At 37.6% G+C, this 21,652-nt stretch overlaps 4 protein-coding genes across 5 annotated transcripts; 3 read left to right on the top strand and 1 right to left on the bottom strand.

The window, feature by feature from the left end:
- Positions 1-5,003: 5,003 nt before the first annotated feature.
- LOC130985556 (protein RTF1 homolog) lies at positions 5,004-8,130 on the bottom strand. Its single transcript, XM_057908584.1, has 2 exons — positions 7,851-8,130; positions 5,004-7,309 (listed from the first exon to the last, which is right to left on the bottom strand). The coding sequence occupies exon 2, from the start codon at positions 7,301-7,303 to the stop codon at positions 5,408-5,410; it is 1,896 nt and encodes a 631-aa protein (XP_057764567.1). The 5' UTR covers positions 7,304-7,309; positions 7,851-8,130; the 3' UTR covers positions 5,004-5,407.
- Positions 8,131-11,414: 3,284 nt separating this feature from the next.
- LOC130985558 (uncharacterized) lies at positions 11,415-13,589 on the top strand. Its single transcript, XM_057908586.1, has 4 exons — positions 11,415-11,880; positions 12,485-12,652; positions 12,730-12,965; positions 13,035-13,589. Exons 1-4 carry the CDS (start codon positions 11,593-11,595, stop codon positions 13,279-13,281), a joined length of 939 nt encoding a protein of 312 aa, XP_057764569.1. The 5' UTR covers positions 11,415-11,592; the 3' UTR covers positions 13,282-13,589.
- A 1,710-nt stretch (positions 13,590-15,299) lies between these two features.
- LOC130985557 (uncharacterized) lies at positions 15,300-16,702 on the top strand. Its single transcript, XM_057908585.1, has 4 exons — positions 15,300-15,694; positions 15,774-15,941; positions 16,018-16,253; positions 16,346-16,702. The coding sequence occupies exons 1-4, from the start codon at positions 15,407-15,409 to the stop codon at positions 16,599-16,601; spliced, it is 948 nt and encodes a 315-aa protein (XP_057764568.1). The 5' UTR covers positions 15,300-15,406; the 3' UTR covers positions 16,602-16,702.
- A 2,021-nt stretch (positions 16,703-18,723) lies between these two features.
- On the top strand, positions 18,724-21,623 carry LOC130985560 (uncharacterized). Of its 2 annotated transcripts, XM_057908589.1 has the most exons (4): positions 18,724-19,229; positions 20,615-20,782; positions 20,844-21,079; positions 21,161-21,623. In XM_057908589.1, the coding sequence occupies exons 1-4, from the start codon at positions 18,942-18,944 to the stop codon at positions 21,405-21,407; spliced, it is 939 nt and encodes a 312-aa protein (XP_057764572.1). In that variant the 5' UTR covers positions 18,724-18,941; the 3' UTR covers positions 21,408-21,623. The 2 variants fall into 2 exon arrangements, with proteins under 2 accessions (XP_057764572.1, XP_057764571.1); XM_057908588.1 differs by having other exon boundaries at positions 20,844-21,623.
- The last annotated feature ends 29 nt before the right edge of the window (positions 21,624-21,652 follow it).

Below are 21,652 nucleotides of genomic sequence, written 5' to 3' on the forward strand. Positions count from 1 at the left end.
ACATGATATGAGCAAAGTGGTACACCTCTTCATACGAGAAGGAATCGAGCTCCTTAGCTTTTCTGTTATGTCCAATTCATTGGCCCTTTTTGTCACGTCCTTTTTCCATGACTTGCCTTTGCCAAGCCTTTTAAAGACAGATATTCGTTGAGCTTTTCTTTCATCCAATCTTTTGAAAACAGAAACCCTTTGGGTTATCGGATTGCTTGAAGATTTCGGGATTTGCTTGGTGCTAGCATAGTTAGCAGTGGCTCTCTTGATGGCAATACGAATGGGGCTTTGCACCATGTATCCCAAGCCTGCCTTGGGATTTTGGCTTGTATTAGCAGTTTTTCTCACATAAGACTTTGACGTGGAGCTTTCTTGGGGATTGTATCCAGCATTCACAAGGAGTTTGTATGCCTTCGGACCAAAGTGTTTTGAGAGTTCTTTGTCTGAGAGATCTCCATGTTCTGTGGCGCCACTTTGCTTTGGTTGGACAAAATCTTTGAGTGACTGAGGAATGGGCTTTTTGGCATCAATCTTAGTCAAAGGGATGGTGAAACCTTCCATCTTTGGGCGAGATTCTTTCTCTTGGCGGGATCCTGACTCCTCCTGTGGTACATCCCTTTCCACCATTGTTGCTTTAGTTCTTCCCAAATAGAATTGAGCATCGGCGAAATGTGACTCTGCTTCTGTGAAAGGTTTGTGATCACCAACCACTTTTCTTACGGTGCCATTTTGATAGTATTTGAAGCATTGATGCAATGTAGAAGGAATGACACCATTTTCGTGAAGCCATGGTCGACCCAGAAGCATGTTGTAGGATGTCCTTGCATCAATCACATGAAGCAACGCTGTGGACTCCATGTCATGCATCTGCAATCGCAGCCTTATAGTTCCAAGAGCTCTTTGCCCTTCATGGTTGAAACCTTGAATCATCAATCGACTGTTTGACAGCTCTTCTGCTTGGATTCCCAATTGCTTCAAAGTCCTTAGTGGCAAGATATTGACTGCCGAGCCTCCATCGATGAGAATTCGATTGACCTTTTGCTCCTGTGTATAACAACTCACGAACAATGGCCTGTTATGAGGTTCGAATCCAAGTTGCAAGTCTTCATTGGAGAATGTGATTGCCAATGCATCATCGCCTTCTTCCATGTTTATTTCAGGTTCTTCATCTACTTGGTTGGATGTATCATACAGGGTTCCAATACCTTCTATTATGTCATTCAAGTCGGTGGAGACCATATTTACAATATTAGCGTCTTCTTCAAGAGATATTTTCCCTTCTCGAGCTAACCGCATGACCCTGTCTTTGAAGATGAAGCAATCATGTATGGGGTGCCCAACCAGACGATGGTATTTGCAATAATTTGGATCGTCTGTCCTCCCTGCTTCATTTGGTCGCTTCATTTCTGGCAACTCGATAAGCTTTTCTTTGAGCAGGTCATCAAAAATTCCTGAAACATCAGAGTCTAAGAAAGGGTATTGCTTTTGTTGCATTTCTTTCAAGGTAAGTCTTCTTTGCCCCATGTCTCGGGAAGAGTTCTGATTGTCTCGTGGAGCATTCTGGTTGTCTTCCTGATTAACTTCTTTCTTTAGAAATTTCACAGAAGTTGCTTTCACTGCCATAGATTCCTTCTTTGGTGCTTTGTCATATGGTTTTCCTCCTTTCTTGAATTCTGGCTTGAATTTGCTAGACTCCTGGATTGGTGGTCCTTCGATCCCTCTTGCCATCATGCTCAACTCCATATCATGAGCTCTAGTGGCTAGTTCCTCGAATGTTCTTGGCTGGATTCCTCGCAGAATATATTGCAAGCCCCAATGCATCCCTTGAATACACATTTCGATGGCAGATGATTCAGACAATCGATCTTTGCAGTTGAGACAAAGGTTTCTCCATCGGTTGATGTAGTCAATGACTGGCTCTTCTTTGAATTGACGTGAACTTGTGAGCTCCACCATGCTGACAGTTCTTCTAGTGCTATAGAAACGGTTGAGGAACTCATGCTCCAGTTGTTCCCAACTATCAATTGAGTTTGATTCTAAGTCGGTGTACCAATCAAAGGCATTACCTTTCAATGAGCGAACAAACTGTTTGACCAAATGATCTCCATAAGTACCAGCGTTGTTGCATGTTTCAATGAAATGAGCCACATGTTGTCTTGGATTTCCTTTGCCATCAAACTGTTGAAATTTTGGTGGTTGATAGCCAAGAGGCATCCTCATACTGTCAATTCGCCGAGTATATGGCTTGGAGTAAGTTAACGATGACTTGGAGCTTCCATCGGAGTTATTCTTCATTGTTGCTTCGATGAACTCTTTGAGTTGGTCAATGGGAATGAGGCCACCAGACGAGAAGAGAATGTCTTTTCCTGAAGGCCTTTTTCCATCACTCTTTGATTTGTCTTTGGAGATTTCTTCATCGTTATTCTCTCCATCTTCTTCGCTTTCTTCGCCTTCCCTATCGTTGTTGGCGTGGCTTGAATCTCCTTTTTCTCCTTTAAGCTTTGCAATCTGGGTATCTTGCTCTTGGATGTGCTTGGTTAGAGATTCAACCATCTTTGTCAAGTTCAAGAGTTGTTCCTCCATGGTGGAAGTGTTTGTCATCATGACACTTGCATGGAGTTGATAATTTTCAGTGGGGAATGTGAAGCTTCTCTCAAAGTTGTCATCTTCTTCATGGATAGATGGAAGACGGGAGGTCGACTTGGACACCTCTTGCATCAATTTTGCTTTGCTTCGCGTGATCATACCGATGCCTTCCGAAGAACCTTTAGATGAAGTTGGAGTAGTTGTATTTGGTTGAATTGACATTGTTCAAGATTTTTGGTGAAGAGTAGAGATGAGAGGTAGAGATGTCCCACCGGGCGTGCCAAAATTTGTAAACACAAATTTTTTGTATTTCAATTTGATAAAATACAAAATGCGTTACAAAAATAATTTGATAGATTTGAAGATAGATTTATGCGAGTTGCAATCTCTAGTTAATCCTCTGATTCTTCTCTTCCATTTGATTCTTGAACAAGCTCGAAGGTTCTTGAAATACTTGTTTTGATGACGCCAATCCAAAGGACTTAAGTCATGATTTTGGATTGAACATTGAACTTGATTTGATTTGAGAACATTCTTAGAATTTGTAAGAATGCCTTGAAGCTTTTGAACTTGATTTCTTTGGATACTTGAAGATCACTTCAAAGATTCGCAGGAATACTTGAACATTTGAAGAAATACTCGAAGATTTGAAGATCCTTGAATACTTGAAGATTTTGAAGGATACTTGAAGATTTGAATACTCAAACGATTGAAGATTTGAAGGAGACTTGAACGTTAGATAGAATTCTTCAAGATACTTGAATACTTGAAAGAATACTTGAACTCTCCAATTCTCCGCCTCTTCTACTTGTGATACTAGAGAGAATTCTTTGTGCTCTTCGATCTTCCACTCCTTCACGTCGTTCCTAATGAGCACCCCAACACCTCTATTTATAGATTTTAGAGATGGGCTTCGTGGGCTTTATGGGCTTTGGGCCTTCATGCATGGGCCTTAGGGCTTTAGGTGTCCATAAGCCCATTAATTTATTTATGTTAAATATTAATTATATATCTATTTAATTTAGGAATAAAATCCCATTTAATAAAATAGAAAATATAATTGAATATTTAATTCATGAATTTACACGTGGCATGATTTAATTCGACGACAAATTTAATTGTCTACACGTGCGAGAATCATACAATTTCTTAAATGCATCGTTATTAATATTGAAATATAATAATATAGGAAGGCATAGTGAAAATATTATTGTAATAATAGACTAATAGAGAGAATCTTGGATTGAGTAGACGCGGTGCCTAATTTCAGTTATTTTAGTGCAACGACCTTCATGCAATAAATACTACTGTACATAAAATCAAGTGGTTTTGTTTTTTGATAACGAGGAAGCCCGCCGTTGTGGCGCCAAACTCCGTTTTCATAAAGTAAATAAATCAAGAAAACGCAATGCCAATTGCCACCTACTCCACCGCTAAAACATTGGAATAATTATCATACTAAAACGCATCTGATATTAACATATTAATTTGTCTTTTAGTAGTAACCACTGCAGGAAACTATTATCTTATCACAGATCATGATTCGAGAATTATTTTTATTTTTGTATGAGACTGCTTCGTTGCTAAATTTTTATTTGTGTAAGAATGACATATAATAAATGGTTAATTTTGTTGGTTCCAGATGACATGTTCGCATTACTTGCTTGAATGTGGATCATTGCAAAAAAAAATATATCAAGTTTTCGTTAAATAATGGCAAAACACATTTAAAGGTTCTCGTTTTTTTTTTTTTTTTGCTTCGGTAATTTTTGTCTATAATTTTTATTTATTTTATTTAGTTTTTTTAGTTCTATAATTCATATTATTGAGTTCATGGACCGTTAATGTTTCCATTTACTACATAATCAATTACTCCACATTGTGTTACAACTTACAAGTATAAAAAGAATTCCACGTCATACTATAAATTAAAAGGTGATAATATAAACCAAAAAATGAAAAAAAAAAAAACTTGTGTATTTTCAGCTATTACCCTTAAAGAGAACAACATCCTTAAAAAAGTGGTCGAAAAAGATATGCTGCAAGAATTTGAGAGAAATTCCAGAAAGGAATGGAAAGAAGAAGGTGGGAATTCGTGTCTATGTAACTCCTCGAGAGTAATCAGTAGATCTTGAAAAATTAGACGAGAGAGAGAGAGAGAGAGAGGTAATAGACAATGGAAGGATTAACGTGTTGAGTCATCGGCAAGAATCAATTGTTCAACGTCCAACTCTCCTCCAATTATAATTATAATATGATTTGAAATTTAATAATTGATTATGAGCAATATAGTTTAACGGAAAATTAATGGAATTGATAAATTTGTTAAAAAAGGATCCAATGATATGAATTATAAAACTAAAAGGACCTAATAGGATACAAAAAAAATATGTAGAAGGATGTATCAAAATAAAAAGATAAAAATATAAAGAACTTTTAATGTGTTTTGCCTTAAATAATTATACAATTCTGTTTCGGCTTCAAAAATATTCCATGTATATATACAATGGTGAAAATTCAGTCTAACCTGATAACTGATATCATGTTCAAAATTTGGTTTAGCATGTCAGCTAACATGGAATAGAAAGCCGCTAAGCACATATCAATAGCCCATCCAAGAAATGAATAACAGAAGAGATAACAAGAGACTAAGAATTCACCTAGCTAGCTTAGGGTACCAAGCACAACAACTGAACTAGTACAAGCACCAAATTCACAAGCTTTGAGCGTCTTAAATTAGTGAAACAAAGTTTAAAGGTTTCATTTGTACCCAAATGTAGGACGTTCAAAGGCGAGCACGGGCAGAGACCGAGAGAGCTAAAGCGCGGACTCAGAGCAGACCCCTCCGTCTCTTATAGTCGCTGACGGTCAAGGTGAGTGCGTGTCTCCTCCCATCATTATCAGGCACTCTTACCCCAAGAGTAGCTTCGATCATCTGTTTTCTAGCCATATATCCAGCTTGGGCTCCCTGAGGGCCGCCAAATTTCTGAAGCACGGCTAGCGATATGGGCAATTCAAAATTATGTAGCATGTATGATTCAGTCCCTTGATCAACTGGAGCCCTTGTATCCACTAACTTGCCAGCATCGGCTGCTGCTTCGAGGGCCGCAGCTGTAGCTGCCATTCCCACCTCAGCAAACGCTGGACCTCCTCCTACTCCTACTCCAATATCACTACGCGTAGCAGCAACTGCATCACCATTCGGCACACCAGCAGCTTCTCCTCCATTGCTGTTCGCCACATAATAATTCCTCGATCTAGTCCATCTTCTCGAAAAAGGATCGTATCCAGCCTCTCCAGCTCTCAAGCCAGTGTTAATTGGCTTCAGCTCTGATGCATTTTTAAAATTCTCGACCCTGTTCTTCCTGTTCATTTCTGCCAGCTTAATTGCCTTGGAATCTTTCACCTGGACCTGGCGGCTTGCCTCTAGTTCTTGTAGCCTCGCCTGTATCCTATCCACCTCTGTATCATCATCGTTCTCCTTGGCTACTTCCAAAGCCCTCCTCAGGCGATCTTTCTCCGCTGCAACATTTAGTGGCCTCCACGTGGCTGATTTCTTCTCCTGCAACATCTGTTTTACAGTGGCTGCAGAGTAGACAAATGAATTTGTTTTCTGGATGGCATCTTTCTTATCCAAAACGTCCTGTTTGGTAGGCATGTGACCACCACTGCGCTCAACTTCCCTAACCCACTGATCAAACTCCTCTCTTAGGGGAGGAGAATCGGAAATCATAGCCATCTGCCACCTAGCAGCAGAGCTCTCGTTGCCCCAAACCACATTCAGGTACTTGTACGTGGTCTTATTGTCAAACTTATACTGTCGATCAGGGTCTGTAGCATCAACATTCCGAACCATACAAAGCCTGTAGATAGGACCAGTCCTTGACTTTCCAATTCCAACTCGCACAAAGCAGCCAACAATCAGTTCATCAAAGAAGGGCTCCATGAACCACTTTGCCAGTTTTGACCTGCGAATTGTGATTTCCTTGATGTCTTCAAATGTTGGCACCTTGGACTCTGATGAAATCTTGTCATCATCACTATCGGCCAATCCACCATCACCTGTCGAATCTCCCTCATCACTGCGAGATCCACTCTCACTCCTGCTAGGGCTACTCAAGGTTGCAGCAGTGAACGATCTTCTCTTCACAGGTGAGTATCGGCTGCCGGATCCTTTGGCTGATTCTCTTCTTCGTTTTACCAATTCATCCAATGCACCTGCCCTTTGAGCTTTTGAGCGCATGCTGCGTGTAGCCGCTTTAGGGGGACTTCCTTTTCTGTCTTGGCCTTTCCTTTTTTTCAGCTTTTCAGTCAAATCTCGGTCACTTCTCTTGGTTGCACGAGCTTCTAGTATCATTTCTCGTTCGAGCTCTGTAAGCTGTGATAGTTTTTCCCTATCATCTTCATTTTTGTATAAATCACTCCCAACAGAATCATTGTCACTGTCATGATCACGATCATCATCTTCCTCATCACCTTCTTGACTACTACGGTCATCATCTCTATCTGCAGGGTCCAACCTCTTCTTTAGAGGCACCTGCGAACCTGATGGCTTTCTATTCGAATAACCACGATCACCATCTGAATCATCATTTTTTGAGTCACTTCCGTCGTCAGAATATGAACCTTTTCGCCTCCGCCTCGATGGCGGAGATGAATGCCTGTTCCTTCCAGGAGTACTTGTCCTTCCTGCTGCCTCAAGGAGCAGTTTCTCCAAGTCCGCCATTGAAACCTTATCACAATTATAGATAAACCCAATCACGCAACAGCAAAAGTAAACCATAGAAGTGTCAACACTGAAGCATATGAATCTAAAACATATCTGCACAAAAAAAGCATTTCCTTGACCTACTAGCTGGGAAGTATTACCAGAACTTATCAAAAAAATATCAGACCCAAGCATAGCTGTTAAAGTTGCACCCTAAGCCAATGTTGTGAAAATCGCTGGAGGAGGACGCCTTGAGGCGCGCCTCAAGGCAAGGCGACGCTGAAGCGCACCAATATGTGCGCCTCTGTAAGGTTTTTGTGTATGCGCGCCTCGTCGACGAAAGGCGGCCGCCTCGACGGGTAGAGGAGCTGAGGCGATGCGAGAATGTAGGAATCGGGAGATGCAGGCATATTTAAAACGTGATTTCGGCAACAATTTCAGAATTCAGATGTGATTTCAGCTATTTTACGCATAAACATGGATTTCAGTAATCACACCAGCAAAATTCATTCAATATCTTCACCATAAAAAAGAAATGTAAGGTGAAATCATCTTCCATAAATACCTTTTCTTGAATCTGCTGCTGTGTCCCCAAACTCTGGAATTGAAGATGCAGACGAGGCAGAAGGGGAATTAGGGCTCAAGAAGTATAAAAGAATATGATGGGTGTCGAGGTTTGTTTTTTGAGACGGATGGGTGTCTAGGTTAGAAGCAAAGAGGGAAGTCAAAGACACAAAGAAGATGAGCCATTGGATAGGAATAATGGATCGGAGCCGTCCATGAGTTCTAGTCTTCTAGAGTGCGAGAACTCGTTTATTTTCATAAGGCGTGGTCTTTGATTTTTTTCAATTTCCAAGTTTGTTAGTACTACTTCTTTTCCAAAAGGAGACACCTCGTCTATATCTAAGCCTAATATTGGGGTTAGGGGTGCGCAGACCCAAACCGAACCCGTCCGGACCGACGGGTTCGGTCCAGACCGGATCGACTCAAGATCTATGTACGGTCTGGTTCGGGTCAGTTTGCTTGGACCGAAATTTTGTCGGGTCGAAACCCGGTCGAACCCGTCGAACCCGGCCCGACCCATATATTTATAAATTAATTATATTTTTATATATTTAATATTTAAAATAATTTTAATAAAATTTATACTCCCATGACAAAGTCATTTGGAGTATTTTCGTTGATTTTTTAGTATACAACTTGCAATTGACGCCGAGTTGCTAAATGAATTCAGACCGAGTTCCAATTACTTTTATTTTCTGAATTTATATGTATCTTTTTATTTTATTTTTGAGGGAGGAATTGATATGTATCGTTGTAGAAATATTTTTCAATGAGCTTGGAATTATGAAAGGAAACTGCTGTTCGAAACAGCTAAATAACTTGACCCAATTTGTTGAGTAGACTAGTTATAATTATTGAGCAGCCTTCTGGACTTTCTTTTCAAACAATTTGTGTAATTGGAAACACAATGTTCCTTTATAATCAATTTGGTAATTGATATGTATTGTTGAATCAGTTTGTGTAATTGGAAGAATAAGTGTAAAAAAAAAAGATTATTGGCGGGTCTGGCCCGGACCGAACCGGACCCGTTGCTTGGGTTCGATGCGGTCCCGGGTTGGCCCACACGAATGTTTCGGTCCGGGTCGGTCCTCTTTTCTGAAATTTTCGGGTCTGCAAATCCGACGGGTCGGTCCGTCCCGCTGCACACCCCTAATTGGGGTCCATGGGCTAAGACCCATTACGCCCATAAGATACATACAATTTCAATCATACAAGTTTTTGTCTTTTAGATCTAACAATGATGTCCATAATTGATTAGCCTTTTCAATTTGTTTGATGTATGTATCTTCTTTAAATTTGACTTCTTTGTTCAGATCTGATCTCTAATTCTTTTAGCGAGTTCAAATTTTTTTTTTTGGGTCAAATTCGATGAGCGGGATTTGCATTACAATTTCATCAAATATGACTAGCATGGTTTTAGAAATGCAAGAATATTAAAAGAATATAAATATAACAAATTAGGCTTGTACACTTGGGGAGTTTCATATACTCCCTCCGTCCACTAATTCATGACCTAAGTAGCAAAACACGGGTTTTAAGAAAAAATGTATTTTTATTAGTTGAGTGGAGAAAGGGACCCACAATTAATATATTGTTTATTAGTTGAGTGGAGAAAAAGTGTATTGTTTTGGGACCCACCAATTAAATATAGATAAAAACTTACTAAAAATGGATAGGTCTTGAGTTGGTGGACGTCCCAAAAAGGAAAGAAGGCCTTGAATTAGTGGACGGAGGGAGTATCTTATTCTAGAATTTTCTTATAAAAAAAGATTCTTAATTCCATCGTTGTGAAATAAGAAAACAAAAATTACCTTTTTAGAAAATCGTAGTCGTTATTATATACTTCATCTGTCTCACGTGAAAACGGCTTACATTCCTATTTGGATGATTCCAATTGAAATATCATGTTCCATTTGGGACACTCAACAAATAATAAACATATTCAATATAACTCGTATACAATATATCACAAAAATATTACTCTCTATGTTATCTCTTGCTATATTATAAACATTTAATTTTATACCTAAATCACCTACATTTTAATTCTCGTGCCCAAAAGAAACAAGATATTTCAAGTAGGACGAAGGTAGAGAAATGTTAGAAAACTCATATTTTGAGATATAAGTTGATGTGGATGATATTATGTCCAGTAAGTCAAGCTCAATATAAGAAAGTCCAAAAACTTAAATGAAAAGAGATTCCACTAACTTATCTATGAACGATTATATATAAGGAGAAAAATATTTATTTGAGTTGTAAAGCTGATCAAAGAAGTCATTCCCGCTTAAGCGGACATACGGAAGATGATCAAGGCTAAATAGTCCGAAATATAAAATCAACTTTGATCTGGTTAAAGAAGAACTAACGATGAAGTTAAGTGATAGGCGACCAACACGAATACAAGATTAATGTTCAATAATTAATTTTGATTGAAATAGATAAGATGATCAGCACGAAAGATGAAAAGATAAAAGGATAATTGAAAGACTAAGGCCGAGTACAGGCCTGAGTTACGTTAGGTTTGCGGTAGGCAGAGACGGATCTACGTTTCCCGGCACGTGCCCCCACAATGTTTTTAGTTAATTTTAATATATATTATATATATATATATATATATATATATATATGATTAAAATATATAATAAAGAAGTAAAGTTTTAAATCTTCAATCCCCAATAAATATATACTTAGTTTGAAAGGGTATTTTCTACAATGAATATCATAAAGAATCGTCTACGCAATCAGATGAGAGATAAATTGATAATTGATAGTTTGATTATATATATATATATATTGAGAAAAAAAAATTGATGGTTGATCATGCAAATATTTCAGGCAATGAAACTCGTATTTTTTATTTTAATAGACTTAAATTATTATATAGTAGTATAATTTTTTTAACGTATTTTATATTTATAGCATGCTTATATTTTGTGCCCCATAATAAAAAATTTATGGATCCGTCGCTGGCGATAGGGCCAATAGCCTTGAACAAAGCAACGTTGATGGTGAAGGAATCTGTTAACTCGAAGATTTCAAAAATGCAATTCTCGTTAGTATAAATAGATATAGTTTCTTTCCTTTTCATGCAGACGAACTTTTTTCTAAAAAATTCTTGAAATACTAGTAAGATTTAATTATGCCACCTTGTATTCCACATCGACAAGCTTGTGCTGAGTCAATCAATTCTAAATGTTTCATTCGTGACAAACTAATGTCATACTTATAGTTAAAAAATTGATACGTAGAATAAATCTGAGTAATATAAATAGTATGGATCATCTCTTCTAAACGACATCTTTGATTATTCAAATGCTCACTCAGTCTTACAAGTTAATATTCATTTTATTATTTTAATTTGTCCCACAATTTAAAATACAGACCTCTTAATTTATTTTAATCATTTTAACACTCCCCTAAAGGTGGAAACTCTGTTCAACTCACCACACACTCAAACATTTTGTTAAAATATGTGTCATTATCAAATACGTAAATAATATTTTTCGGTCATTCCTTCTTAACAAATTAACATATGACAAATTAGAGTAAAATTTAGTAATTTGAATTATTTATAGATGACACTACTTAACACTAATAATACTGTTCATTTTTATGTAAATTCGAGTTAGTTGGTTGTTCACTCTAATCAAATCACTAGAATCGTAATAACCCAAAGTTTGAAATTCTCAAATGCTAATTGCCCCAAAATATAGCGAGCAAGTTCCTCTAAAGCAGCGAAAATGGAAGAGATAGAACACAAGTACACCGAAGTCAACGGGCTGAAACTTCACACGGCGGAAATCGGAAGCGTCTCTTCGCCGGCGGTGGTTTTCCTACACGGATTTCCGGAAATATGGTACTCCTGGCGACACCAGATGATCGCCGTCGCCAAGGGCGGTTTCAGAGCCATCGCACCCGATTACAGAGGATACGGGCTATCCGACCCGCCGCCCCGACCCGACGAAACCACATTCTCGGATCTCATAGCTGATCTCCTTGCTCTCATTGATTCTCTTAACCTCTCCAAGGTAAGTTGCATAACCCCTCCAATTTTCTGGAACTCACGCAATTCTCCGTAATTTCCAGATTTTTAAGTTTGCGGTTTTCTAATTTCATCGCAGTTATTTCTAGTAGACGATTCATGACCAGAGAGAATCAAATCTGCTGCATCTGTATTCTGTAGTGTGGATATCTATATGTAGTTTACTTTATATGATATTGGAAAAGAATATACCAAAATCTTACTGCTATCGATTATACACTGTAGCTCGGTAGTTTGTTATAGTAGTTAGAAACGTTGAATATAGCGGTAAAACGAGCTTATTAGTTACTAAAATGCTACATCTATAGTAGATTTGTATTTTTGAGACTTCATGGGATAAATTTCTCCAAAAAATTATGCTGGTCTAACTTTGGTTTCTGGTAAGTAACTCATATTCTTTTGATCAATACGACATTTTAATGTAGAAAGTATGTTGAGATGGCCTGTTGTGTTCAATATAAACATTAAGTATGCAATGCAGGAGAGATGCTTGAAATGATCACTTGCAAATCAGAACACTTTTGTGACTTCCACTTATCTCGTGAGCAAAATCGATTCGACTATATGTATGGTTTTTCCATTGCACACAGGTTATTCTAGTTGGTAAAGATTTTGGATCACGGATTGTTTACTTATTCTCACTGCTTCATCCTCTAAGAGTAGCTGGATTTATCACATTAGGCGTACCTTTTATTCCTCCAAATCGTCCCTCAGTTGTGAAGCTCCATTGCGAAGGTTCCTATATCTCTAGATGGCAGGTGCACTTCATTCTTGTCCTTGTTTCAAGAATCAAATAGCTGGAATTTTCCCAGTTTGTGATAACCTTAACTTGCAGGAACGAGGACGAGCTGAGGCTGATTTCAGCCGGTTTGACACTAGAACAGTGGTAAGAAATATCTACATTCTTTTCTCGCGAAGTCAAGTGCCGACAGCTCTTGAGAACCAGGAGGTTATGGATATCGTGGACTCGTCCACTCCTTTACCGCCCTGGTTCACTGAGCAAGACCTCGACATATACGCTTCTCTGTATGAGAAATCTGGATTCCAAACTGCATTGCAAGTTCCATATAGGTGGGTGCGATTTTATAGAATTGTACACGCTATCTAGTTCTCTGTATTCATTGGAATTATTTTTTGTAGATCGTTGAAGGAAGAGTTCGACATTGCAAATGTGAAAGTTGAAGTTCCTGCATTGGTGATCATGGGTGGTAAGGACTACTCGCTGAATTTTCCTGGGATTGCGGAATACATAAAGAGTGGAGTGGCGAAGACTTATGTGCCCAAGTATGAAACAGCATTCTTGCCGGAGGGTTCCCATTTTATGCAGGAGCAATTCCCTCACCAAGTTAGTCACCTAATACTCAAATTTCTTTGCAATCACAGTTGATTTTGAGGTGCAGCTGAAATTGTTTTCAAGGTTGCCACACTTTTTCTTTTTTATTTATTTGATCAGATGACTGGATGATCTAGCCATCCGGTCAGATTATTTGGCTGCCCGATCAGATGATCTGGCCGTCCTAGCCGCCCACCGACAAGATGATCTATCAATTTTTACCAGGCTAGATAAACTCTTCATCGATAGTTGTCAAATTATTTTACTTCTAAAATTTTTATTACACATTTATGACTGATAATTATCAAATCGGTCAAATATGTAAAACTTTCACAAAAAAAATCAAGTAAAAGTTATCAGCATCAGAGTGTATTTAAGTATTGAACATAAGATGCTTGTGTTTATAAAAAAGAACTTTTTTTCATATACAACTTAAAGAAAATGAAGTTTAATTTTCACTCTAAAATAAATGTCATTTTAATATTTTCATGTATAGAGTTAGGAAATAGAATGGAAGTAGTACCCTATCATGTCAGCCTTGTAACTATTCATGTTTAACATTCAAGGCCCTCGTCTAATAGCGTGTTACGGTATTAAATTTAATTAATTAAATAATTGACTGTCAGTATGTCCTATAGTTATCACGACTTCAGCATCACTGGAAAATTAAAATTGGCACAATTTTTGTGTACACGAAATTAAAAGAAAAGTATAAATTAAATAAAAATTGTATGAATCTATAACTTTTGAAGATATAAATATTAATATGTAAATGAGTCAATTTTAATGTGACATTTCAAAAAAAAAAAAAAAAAAAAAAAACGAGTTAATTTTAATGAGACGAATAAAGTACTATAGTTTGTAGTTCGCTTTGTGTCCTCAAACTTTACCTCTTAGTCTCTTACACCGTTCACACAAATTAGTGAGTGAATTAGGAGAATGCATTTTAAAAATAGTTGAAAAATAAGTATAGAATGAAAAAAATGAGTTTATTAAAGTTGAGTATAGAAGGATACTCACCAAATTTTTGTATTAAATAATTTATAAATATAATGAAGTTTAAAATATAAAGTAATTTCTTAAAAGGGAAGGATTATATCATTATAATGTTCATTGAAGAACGAAAATAGTAATCCCTTCGTCCACTAAAAAATTATCATAATTTTCTTTTTGATCCGTTCACGAAATATTTGTCACGTACATTCCATACAATTTATTGTGTTTTTAATCTTTAATTCTCCATTATTTAAAAAACTTATCATTAATAAATCTTTACTTCACTTTATAACCACACAATTTATAATTAATTAAATGTATAATGAAATCCTTATTTCATTTACAACATTATCAACTAAGCATTACTCCCTCCGTCCCATTAGAATATGCTTAATTTTTTGGGCACGAAGATTAATAAATTTATTTTTGAAGAAAAAATGTGATGTGTTACACATGAATTAAACATTTAAAATATATTATTAATCTCCAAAATGGAAAATGAGCTCATGGAATATCTTAAAATGAAAAATAAGTTTATTTTAATGGAATGGAAAATGAGCTCATGGAATATCTTAAAATGAAAAATAAGTTTATTTTAATGGAAAGAAGAGGAAGGGAGTAAAACTCATGTTATAATTTTTTCATGATAAGATTAGACAGTGGAGCTAATAAAAGTGAATAGTAGTGGGTCATTTCCAAATGAGATCCTCTGTCCCAAAATATAGTGTATACCACCGTGTACCACTCTTATTATGTTATAATTTTTTATTATTTTTTATACAATTTTAATTTATTATGCTTTTATATAATATAAAGATAATTAACAAGGGTTCACTCATCCATTTAGGGTTTATAATTATTTTTTTATATTTATTTGAATTAATAATAGATTATTTGGGTTTATTAATTCAAAATTAGGATATACTATAATTTTTTAAATTTTAATTTTTCAATGATAAATAATACTATTAGAGTTTATAATATAATAATAATTTTTATTTTTATAAAAAATAATTTATAAAACGAAAAATGAAGAGTGATACACGTGGTACACACTATATCCTGGGACAGAGGATCCCATCGGGGTCATTTCTATGTACGACAAAACATTACACAAGATTCCCGGTCTCGGCAAGTGCATTGGGTTATAAATTAGTTTTTGGTAAATCCCATTTCCCTCAAAATGGATCAAATCCAGCATAAGTTCGTACAAGTCAACGGTCTGAAGATCCACGCGGCGGAGATCGGCGGAGAGTCGTCTCCGGCAGTGGTGTTCCTGCACGGTTTCCCGGAAATATGGTACTCGTGGCGGCACCAGATGATCGCCGTGACGGAGGCCGGGTTCAGAGCAATTGCTCCCGACTACAGAGGCTACGGCCTCTCCGACCCGCCGCCCCAACCCGACAAAGCCTCCTACAAGGACTTGTTGGCCGATCTTCTCTCCCTTCTCGACGCTCTCGCCGTCCAAAAGGTTAATCTCTTTAATTTTACCCTTTTTTTCAGAAATTAACCAACTGGAATACTCCATTAATTAAGCTGTGTTGGATCAGGCTTTTCTTATAGGCAAGGATTTTGGGGCGAGAGTTGCTTACTTATTTGCACTCCTTCACCCCGAGAGAGTATGTGGGGTGATTACAATCGGTATACCTTATCTGCCTCCCACTCCCGTCTCCTTCACCGACCATCTTCCTGAAGGTTTCTACATCGCAAGATGGCAGGTCTGCCTATTAATTCTTCATCACTACCACTAGTCTTTACTTAATTAATTAATTTCTGACTTTGATTTTGGGCTAGAAACCTGGGAGAGCTGAGGCTGATTTCGGGCGCCTTGATAACAAAACAGTAGTGCGCAACATCTACATTCTGTTCTCGCGCAGTGAGATACCAATCGCGCATGAAAAGCAGGAGATAATGGACATTGTTGATTCCGACACTCCTTTACCGCCTTGGTTCTCCCAAGAAGATCTTGCAAACTATGCATCTCTCTACGATAACTCTGGCTTCCAAACTGCTCTCAAACTCCCATACAGGTAATTAGTTAACACTTGTTTCTTTATACTTGTACATATTCAAGTCATGTGAGTTTGTTGGCTAAGTATGATGAACATATATATATATATAGGTCTATGTCTGAAACTTTCGACATAAGAAATGATAAAGTGGAGGTTCCAGCATTGTTTATCATGGGTGAGAAGGATTATTTCCTCAAGTTCCCTGGCATGGAGGACTACATAAAGAGCGACCAGATGAAGGCGTTCGTCCCCAAGGCGGAGACGGTGTATGTGCCGGAAGGGAGTCACTTTGTGCAGGAGCAGTTCCCTCAACATGTCAATCACCTCATCCTCAACTTTCTCAACAACAATAATGTTAATGTATGATCGATGCCAATTACTCATAATCTCACTGTCTGTTCATCTATGACTGAAATAAAATTTGTATGTGACTATGTTGTGAGGAAATAAAACTTGGCTTTTCTATCTATGTTAATTTAACACTCTAATGCATTTGCGTTTTAAGATTTGGGAAAGGATTTGAGATGTAGATTGGAAATTCAAGTTCCAGCAGAAAGTAGGAGTATTTATGTAGTGTACAAGAAATTCAATTTGATCTAACTATGAACATAAACTGCATTGACTATGTTGGGAAGAATTCGTGCAGAGTTTATCTATTTTGTGGACATTAAACAAGTGGAAAAGGAGGAAAGAATTCGCTTCAAGAAATATTGCCTCAACCTTAATTTTATTCTAATAACTCGATTCCATTCGAAAATTCTATTTACGATCGGTTGATTATTTCACGATCAGTAGAGAATTCTATTCACGATCACCATCAATTATTATTATTATGGGGGTATTTTGAAAATTCTATTCACGATACCATTTGTTTGATAGTAAGAGTTTTTTGAAATCTAAATTTCTCATTAATTTATGAGTAATGCTAAACAGCCACATTGTGGCCACCCATAATTTACCTAAATAAAAAATAATTTAATTTATTTTTTGAAATAAAAATAAAATTTAGTTATTTTATCATATTCTCTACTTTGTAATTATTTTTTTGTAATTTTTTGGTAACTTTTTTTATTTTTATTAAAAAATAAATTTAAAAAAAATTAAAAAAAATGTACAATATGGAGAACAGAACCGATCACCTACCCACCGTGGGCAAGAATAATGTGCCCACCACTGATGTGGCAATGTTAATTAGGAAGGAGAATCAATAAATCTTACTCTAATTAAAATTATCTTACTCTAATTACAATTGCCACATCAGTGGTGGGCACGTTATTCTTGCCCACGGTGGGTAGGTGATCGGTTCTGATATAGAGAATATAATAAAATAACGAAATCTTATTTTTATTTTAAAAAATAAATTAAATAAATCAAGATTTTTTTTATTATACTAGTGTGTGGGTGGCCACAATGTGGCTGCATAGATTTATTGTTAATTTATCTTTTATTCATTCTCAATGGGGGGTATTTCTCAAATCAGCGGTGGCCACGTAAGGGCCGACAGGAGGCTTAACGCATCCACCCAGATCTAGGGATGGCAATCTACCCGCGGGTAGTGGATATCCACGAAAACCCGAACCCATTAGGGTGGGTTTGGATACCATTTGATATCCACGGATAGTTTCGTGGGTACAATTCACTATCCATTTAATTCGTGGGTATGGGTTTGGATACTTACTATCCATACCCGCGAAACCCGTTTACCCGCGAAAAATACCCGCCAATTACCCGTTAATTACCCGTCAAATATCTACAAAAAATTCTATAAAATATGGGCTTTAAATACATATTTTGAGATTATGGGCTAGTATTTTATATTTTAAAATAGGCCCAAACAATAAGGCCCAAAGTCTAATATTGAGCACCGCAGTCGTCTCAAACCAAAGCTATTAGAAGCATTAACGTGTACTCAAAATTGGCTACGAAATCAACTTGAAGGTATGTAAATTTATAATTATAATTAATCTTTTATTTCATATATCTAATGTAAATAATTGCTTATTTCATAGGTCAAGGAAAGAATGGAAGCTTTTGGACTTGTCTTGAAGATGAAGATGAAGAGTTCAATGAAGAGTGTTCTATTTCTACTGTCGAGCAATTATAGATATTGTTCTTTGTTGGATTTTATATTTTAGTTGATGAATTTAAACATTGTTCTTTGTGAATTTGAATTTAAACATTGTTCTTTGTGGATTTGAACTATGCTATTTGTGTTGATTTTTTTTTCTATTAAATTTGTTGTAAATTTATATTTAAATTCTATTTCGTGGGTGTCCGGCGGATAGCGGGTATCCGTCGAATAGTGGGTGACGGATACCCGTCGAATAGCGGGTTTCGCGGATACCCGACGGGTAGCGGGTATCCGCGGGTAGCGGGTTTGGATACCATTTGATATCCATGGATAGTTTCGTGGGTAGCAACCACTATCCATTTAGTTCGTGGGTATGGGTATGGATAGTCACTATCCGTACCCGTCGTACCCGATTGCCATCCCTACCCAGATCTTGTTTTAATCACTAAAATCGTTGATATTGCTGTCACTAAGCTTCAGCCCCTACATTTTCATTCTCATTCTATATATATCAAATTACTTACAACGTACAATCTCAGTGGAAAAAGCTAAGATACAGAAAATTGGAGTGCAACATAGGCACCTCAAATATCCGCATCAACGAAAACAAGTAGAAAAGTAATTTGCGTCGAGAAATGGACAAGATAGAGCACAAATACGTGGAAATCAACGGTCTGAAGCACCACGTGGCCGAGATCGGCGGCGATTCATCGCCGGCGGTGGTGTTCCTACACGGATTCCCGGAAATATGGTACTCGTGGCGCCACCAGATGATCGCCGTTGCGGAAGCTGGCTTCAGAGCCATCGCGCCCGATTACAGAGGGTACGGGCTATCCGACCCGCCGCCCCAACCCGACAAAGCCATCTTCTTGGACCTCGTCGATGACCTCCTCGCCCTCCTCGATGCTCTTTCTCTCTCCAAAGTACGCACCAACGCCCTAACATTCCTCTTATTACTCCATAATATCACTCTCAATATATCAAATTATTCACTTAGGGTGCGTTTGGTTTTGGTTATAACACCATATTAACTAATTTATTCCAGGTTAGTCTTATGTTTGGTTTCCTCTGCGAGCACCGCGGACGGCCCGGCGCAATGTCAAGGCCCGGACGAAATTTGACGGATTACTCAAGATTACTAATACTGCCTCCACCCTCCGATTATTCCATAATCCACATGCCAGAGAAATTATTTATCTTTTCTACCCTTCGCACGAAATTTGAAGCTCATTCAAAAAAAGACATAACCCTCTTTCTTCCTCATTTCTTTCTCCTTCATTGCGATTCTGAAGCAAAAATCAAAACAAATCCAAAGCAGCAACTGGAACGGTAAAGAACCACGTCGTTCGAATCTTCGACCGAAATTGGTATTCAGTTTTTATGTGGATTTATGGATTCGATTGTTATATCATTTGTTGTCGTCGCCGATTCCGAAATTATGGTTATAAATCCAATATCGCGCTTCCAGAACTGAATCACTCCATAGAATTGCACCATTTTTTTCGATTTTTTAGCCCGCCGCTATCCTCCATTATAATCACTTAAATTCACCCCCCCCCCCCCCCCCCCCTAACTTAATCCCATAGTATTCTAGCCCGCCGCTTTTATCCTCATTATTCACTTAAATCACTAATCACATAGTGAAATCATTTTTATCCTCATTATTCAGTAAGCCCATGTTTGATTGGGTATTTTTGAAGATTGGAAAGGGAATCAATTAATTGAATCCATTACTCATTGTTTGGTTTGAATAATAAGGTAACTATTACTCTTATTTAGGGGTAATCCAATCACTCAATTTATTACCCCTCAAAATAGAAGGGAAACAAAAGAAAGGGAATCTCTTACTAATGATTCATTTCCATTATTAAACCAAACACTTAATAAAAGTAATGTTTATTGTTACCATTCCACTCCTTTATTTGATTATATTCTCTTTCCATTCCTCTACTAGAACCAAACGACCACTAAACCTGAATTAAAATGTGAATTGGAAATCCTCCATATATATATACATATATAGTGGCAATTTGGTCTCCATTGAAAAGAGTTATGATTGCAAGCCGGCTGTTAATAATATATACTCCATCAATAAAAATAGTCGTAACGTTCACAAAATGTTATCCTCATTATTCACTAAACCACTAACCATAAAGTAGGATCCTTTCTCCACGCACAATACACTTACCTACTTTTATTAAAATTCATATCATTCTCTCCTAGAACTAGGAGCATAGTTTTACAAGAAGAAGAAGCTTTCAATAGTTTATCATCCACTCTGATTAGATCATGTCTTTGATTTATGCAGGTTATCCTCATAGGTAAAGATTTTGGAGCCATGGTAGCATCCTTATTTACCCTCCTTCACCAGGACAGGGTTCTGAGCTTCGTGACAATAGGCGTCCCTTTCATGCCTCCTCGGCCCCCCTCGCACCATAACGATCTCCCCGAGGGCTTCTACATTACAAGATGGAAGGTTACTACCTTACATTTTTCACTGCCACTTCCCTTCACCTTGTTGACAATTTTCGCTGCAGGAGCCTGGCCGCGCTGAAGCTGATTTCGCCCGCCTTGATGCCAAGACGGTAGTCAGAAACGTGTACATCTTGTTCTCCCGGAGTGAAATACCGATAGCAAACGAGAACCAAGAGATCATGGACTTGGTGGAGCCGTCCACGCCTCTCCCCTCATGGTTCACCGAAGACGACCTTGCTACCTACAGGGCCTTGTATGAGAAATCAGGTTTCAGGACTGCCTTGCAGGTTCCTTATAGGTATCATGAAATTAAATATAAAACACTTGTATCAGCTCATCCTAAATTTGAAATGATGATTTCTGGTACATCATATTCTAGGTCGATGGGCACACAGTTGGATATACCAGATCCTAAAGTCGAGGTTCCAGCGCTGCTGATAATGGGGGAGAAAGACTATGTGCTGAAATTTCCAGGAATCGAGGACTACATTAGGAGTGGAACAGCTAAGTCATATGTGCCTAACTTGGAGGTCACTTTCATGCCTCAAGGAAGCCATTTTGTTCAAGAGCAATCACCTCATGAGGTCAATAGCCTCATCCTTAACTTCCTCAGTCGCCATAAGTGAGCGAGAATGATACGACTTCGGGGCAAACACGGTGAGACGAGGACCTGTCTGCAGCCGAGGGATCTTGTGAGGAGTTGCGGAAGCCTCTTAAGAGGCTCAAAGACTGACCATTATTAGTATCTTGTTATTACATCATAGTTGTGTGTTATGTAAAGAATCCGCTGTTTTTCTTCTTCTTTCTCGCAAAATAAGAGAGGAAACTGGATCCTTGTCCCATATTGCAACTACTAGTTTGAGAAGTTCAC

The sequence above is a fragment of the Salvia miltiorrhiza genome, chromosome 5, assembly GCF_028751815.1.
Source record: "Salvia miltiorrhiza cultivar Shanhuang (shh) chromosome 5, IMPLAD_Smil_shh, whole genome shotgun sequence".
Taxonomy (NCBI): domain Eukaryota; kingdom Viridiplantae; phylum Streptophyta; class Magnoliopsida; order Lamiales; family Lamiaceae; genus Salvia; species Salvia miltiorrhiza.

What these genes read in the sequence shown, in the direction of transcription:
- LOC130985556 (XM_057908584.1), bottom strand. Translation starts at nt 7,303, where the DNA reads ATGGCGGACTTGGAGAAACTGCTCCTTGAGGCAGCAGGAAGGACAAGT.
- LOC130985558 (XM_057908586.1), top strand. Translation starts at nt 11,593, where the DNA reads ATGGAAGAGATAGAACACAAGTACACCGAAGTCAACGGGCTGAAACTT. An exon ending in CCTATATCTCTAGATGGCAG is followed by an intron (nt 12,653 to 12,729) that starts GTGCACTTCATT and finishes CTTAACTTGCAG; the next exon opens with GAACGAGGACGAGCTGAGGC. An exon ending in GCATTGCAAGTTCCATATAG is followed by an intron (nt 12,966 to 13,034) that starts GTGGGTGCGATT and finishes TATTTTTTGTAG; the next exon opens with ATCGTTGAAGGAAGAGTTCG.
- LOC130985557 (XM_057908585.1), top strand. Translation starts at nt 15,407, where the DNA reads ATGGATCAAATCCAGCATAAGTTCGTACAAGTCAACGGTCTGAAGATC. An exon ending in TCTACATCGCAAGATGGCAG is followed by an intron (nt 15,942 to 16,017) that starts GTCTGCCTATTA and finishes ATTTTGGGCTAG; the next exon opens with AAACCTGGGAGAGCTGAGGC. An exon ending in GCTCTCAAACTCCCATACAG is followed by an intron (nt 16,254 to 16,345) that starts GTAATTAGTTAA and finishes ATATATATATAG; the next exon opens with GTCTATGTCTGAAACTTTCG.
- LOC130985560 (XM_057908588.1), top strand. Translation starts at nt 18,942, where the DNA reads ATGGACAAGATAGAGCACAAATACGTGGAAATCAACGGTCTGAAGCAC. An exon ending in ATGCTCTTTCTCTCTCCAAA is followed by an intron (nt 19,230 to 20,614) that starts GTACGCACCAAC and finishes TGATTTATGCAG; the next exon opens with GTTATCCTCATAGGTAAAGA. An exon ending in TCTACATTACAAGATGGAAG is followed by an intron (nt 20,783 to 20,843) that starts GTTACTACCTTA and finishes TTTTCGCTGCAG; the next exon opens with GAGCCTGGCCGCGCTGAAGC.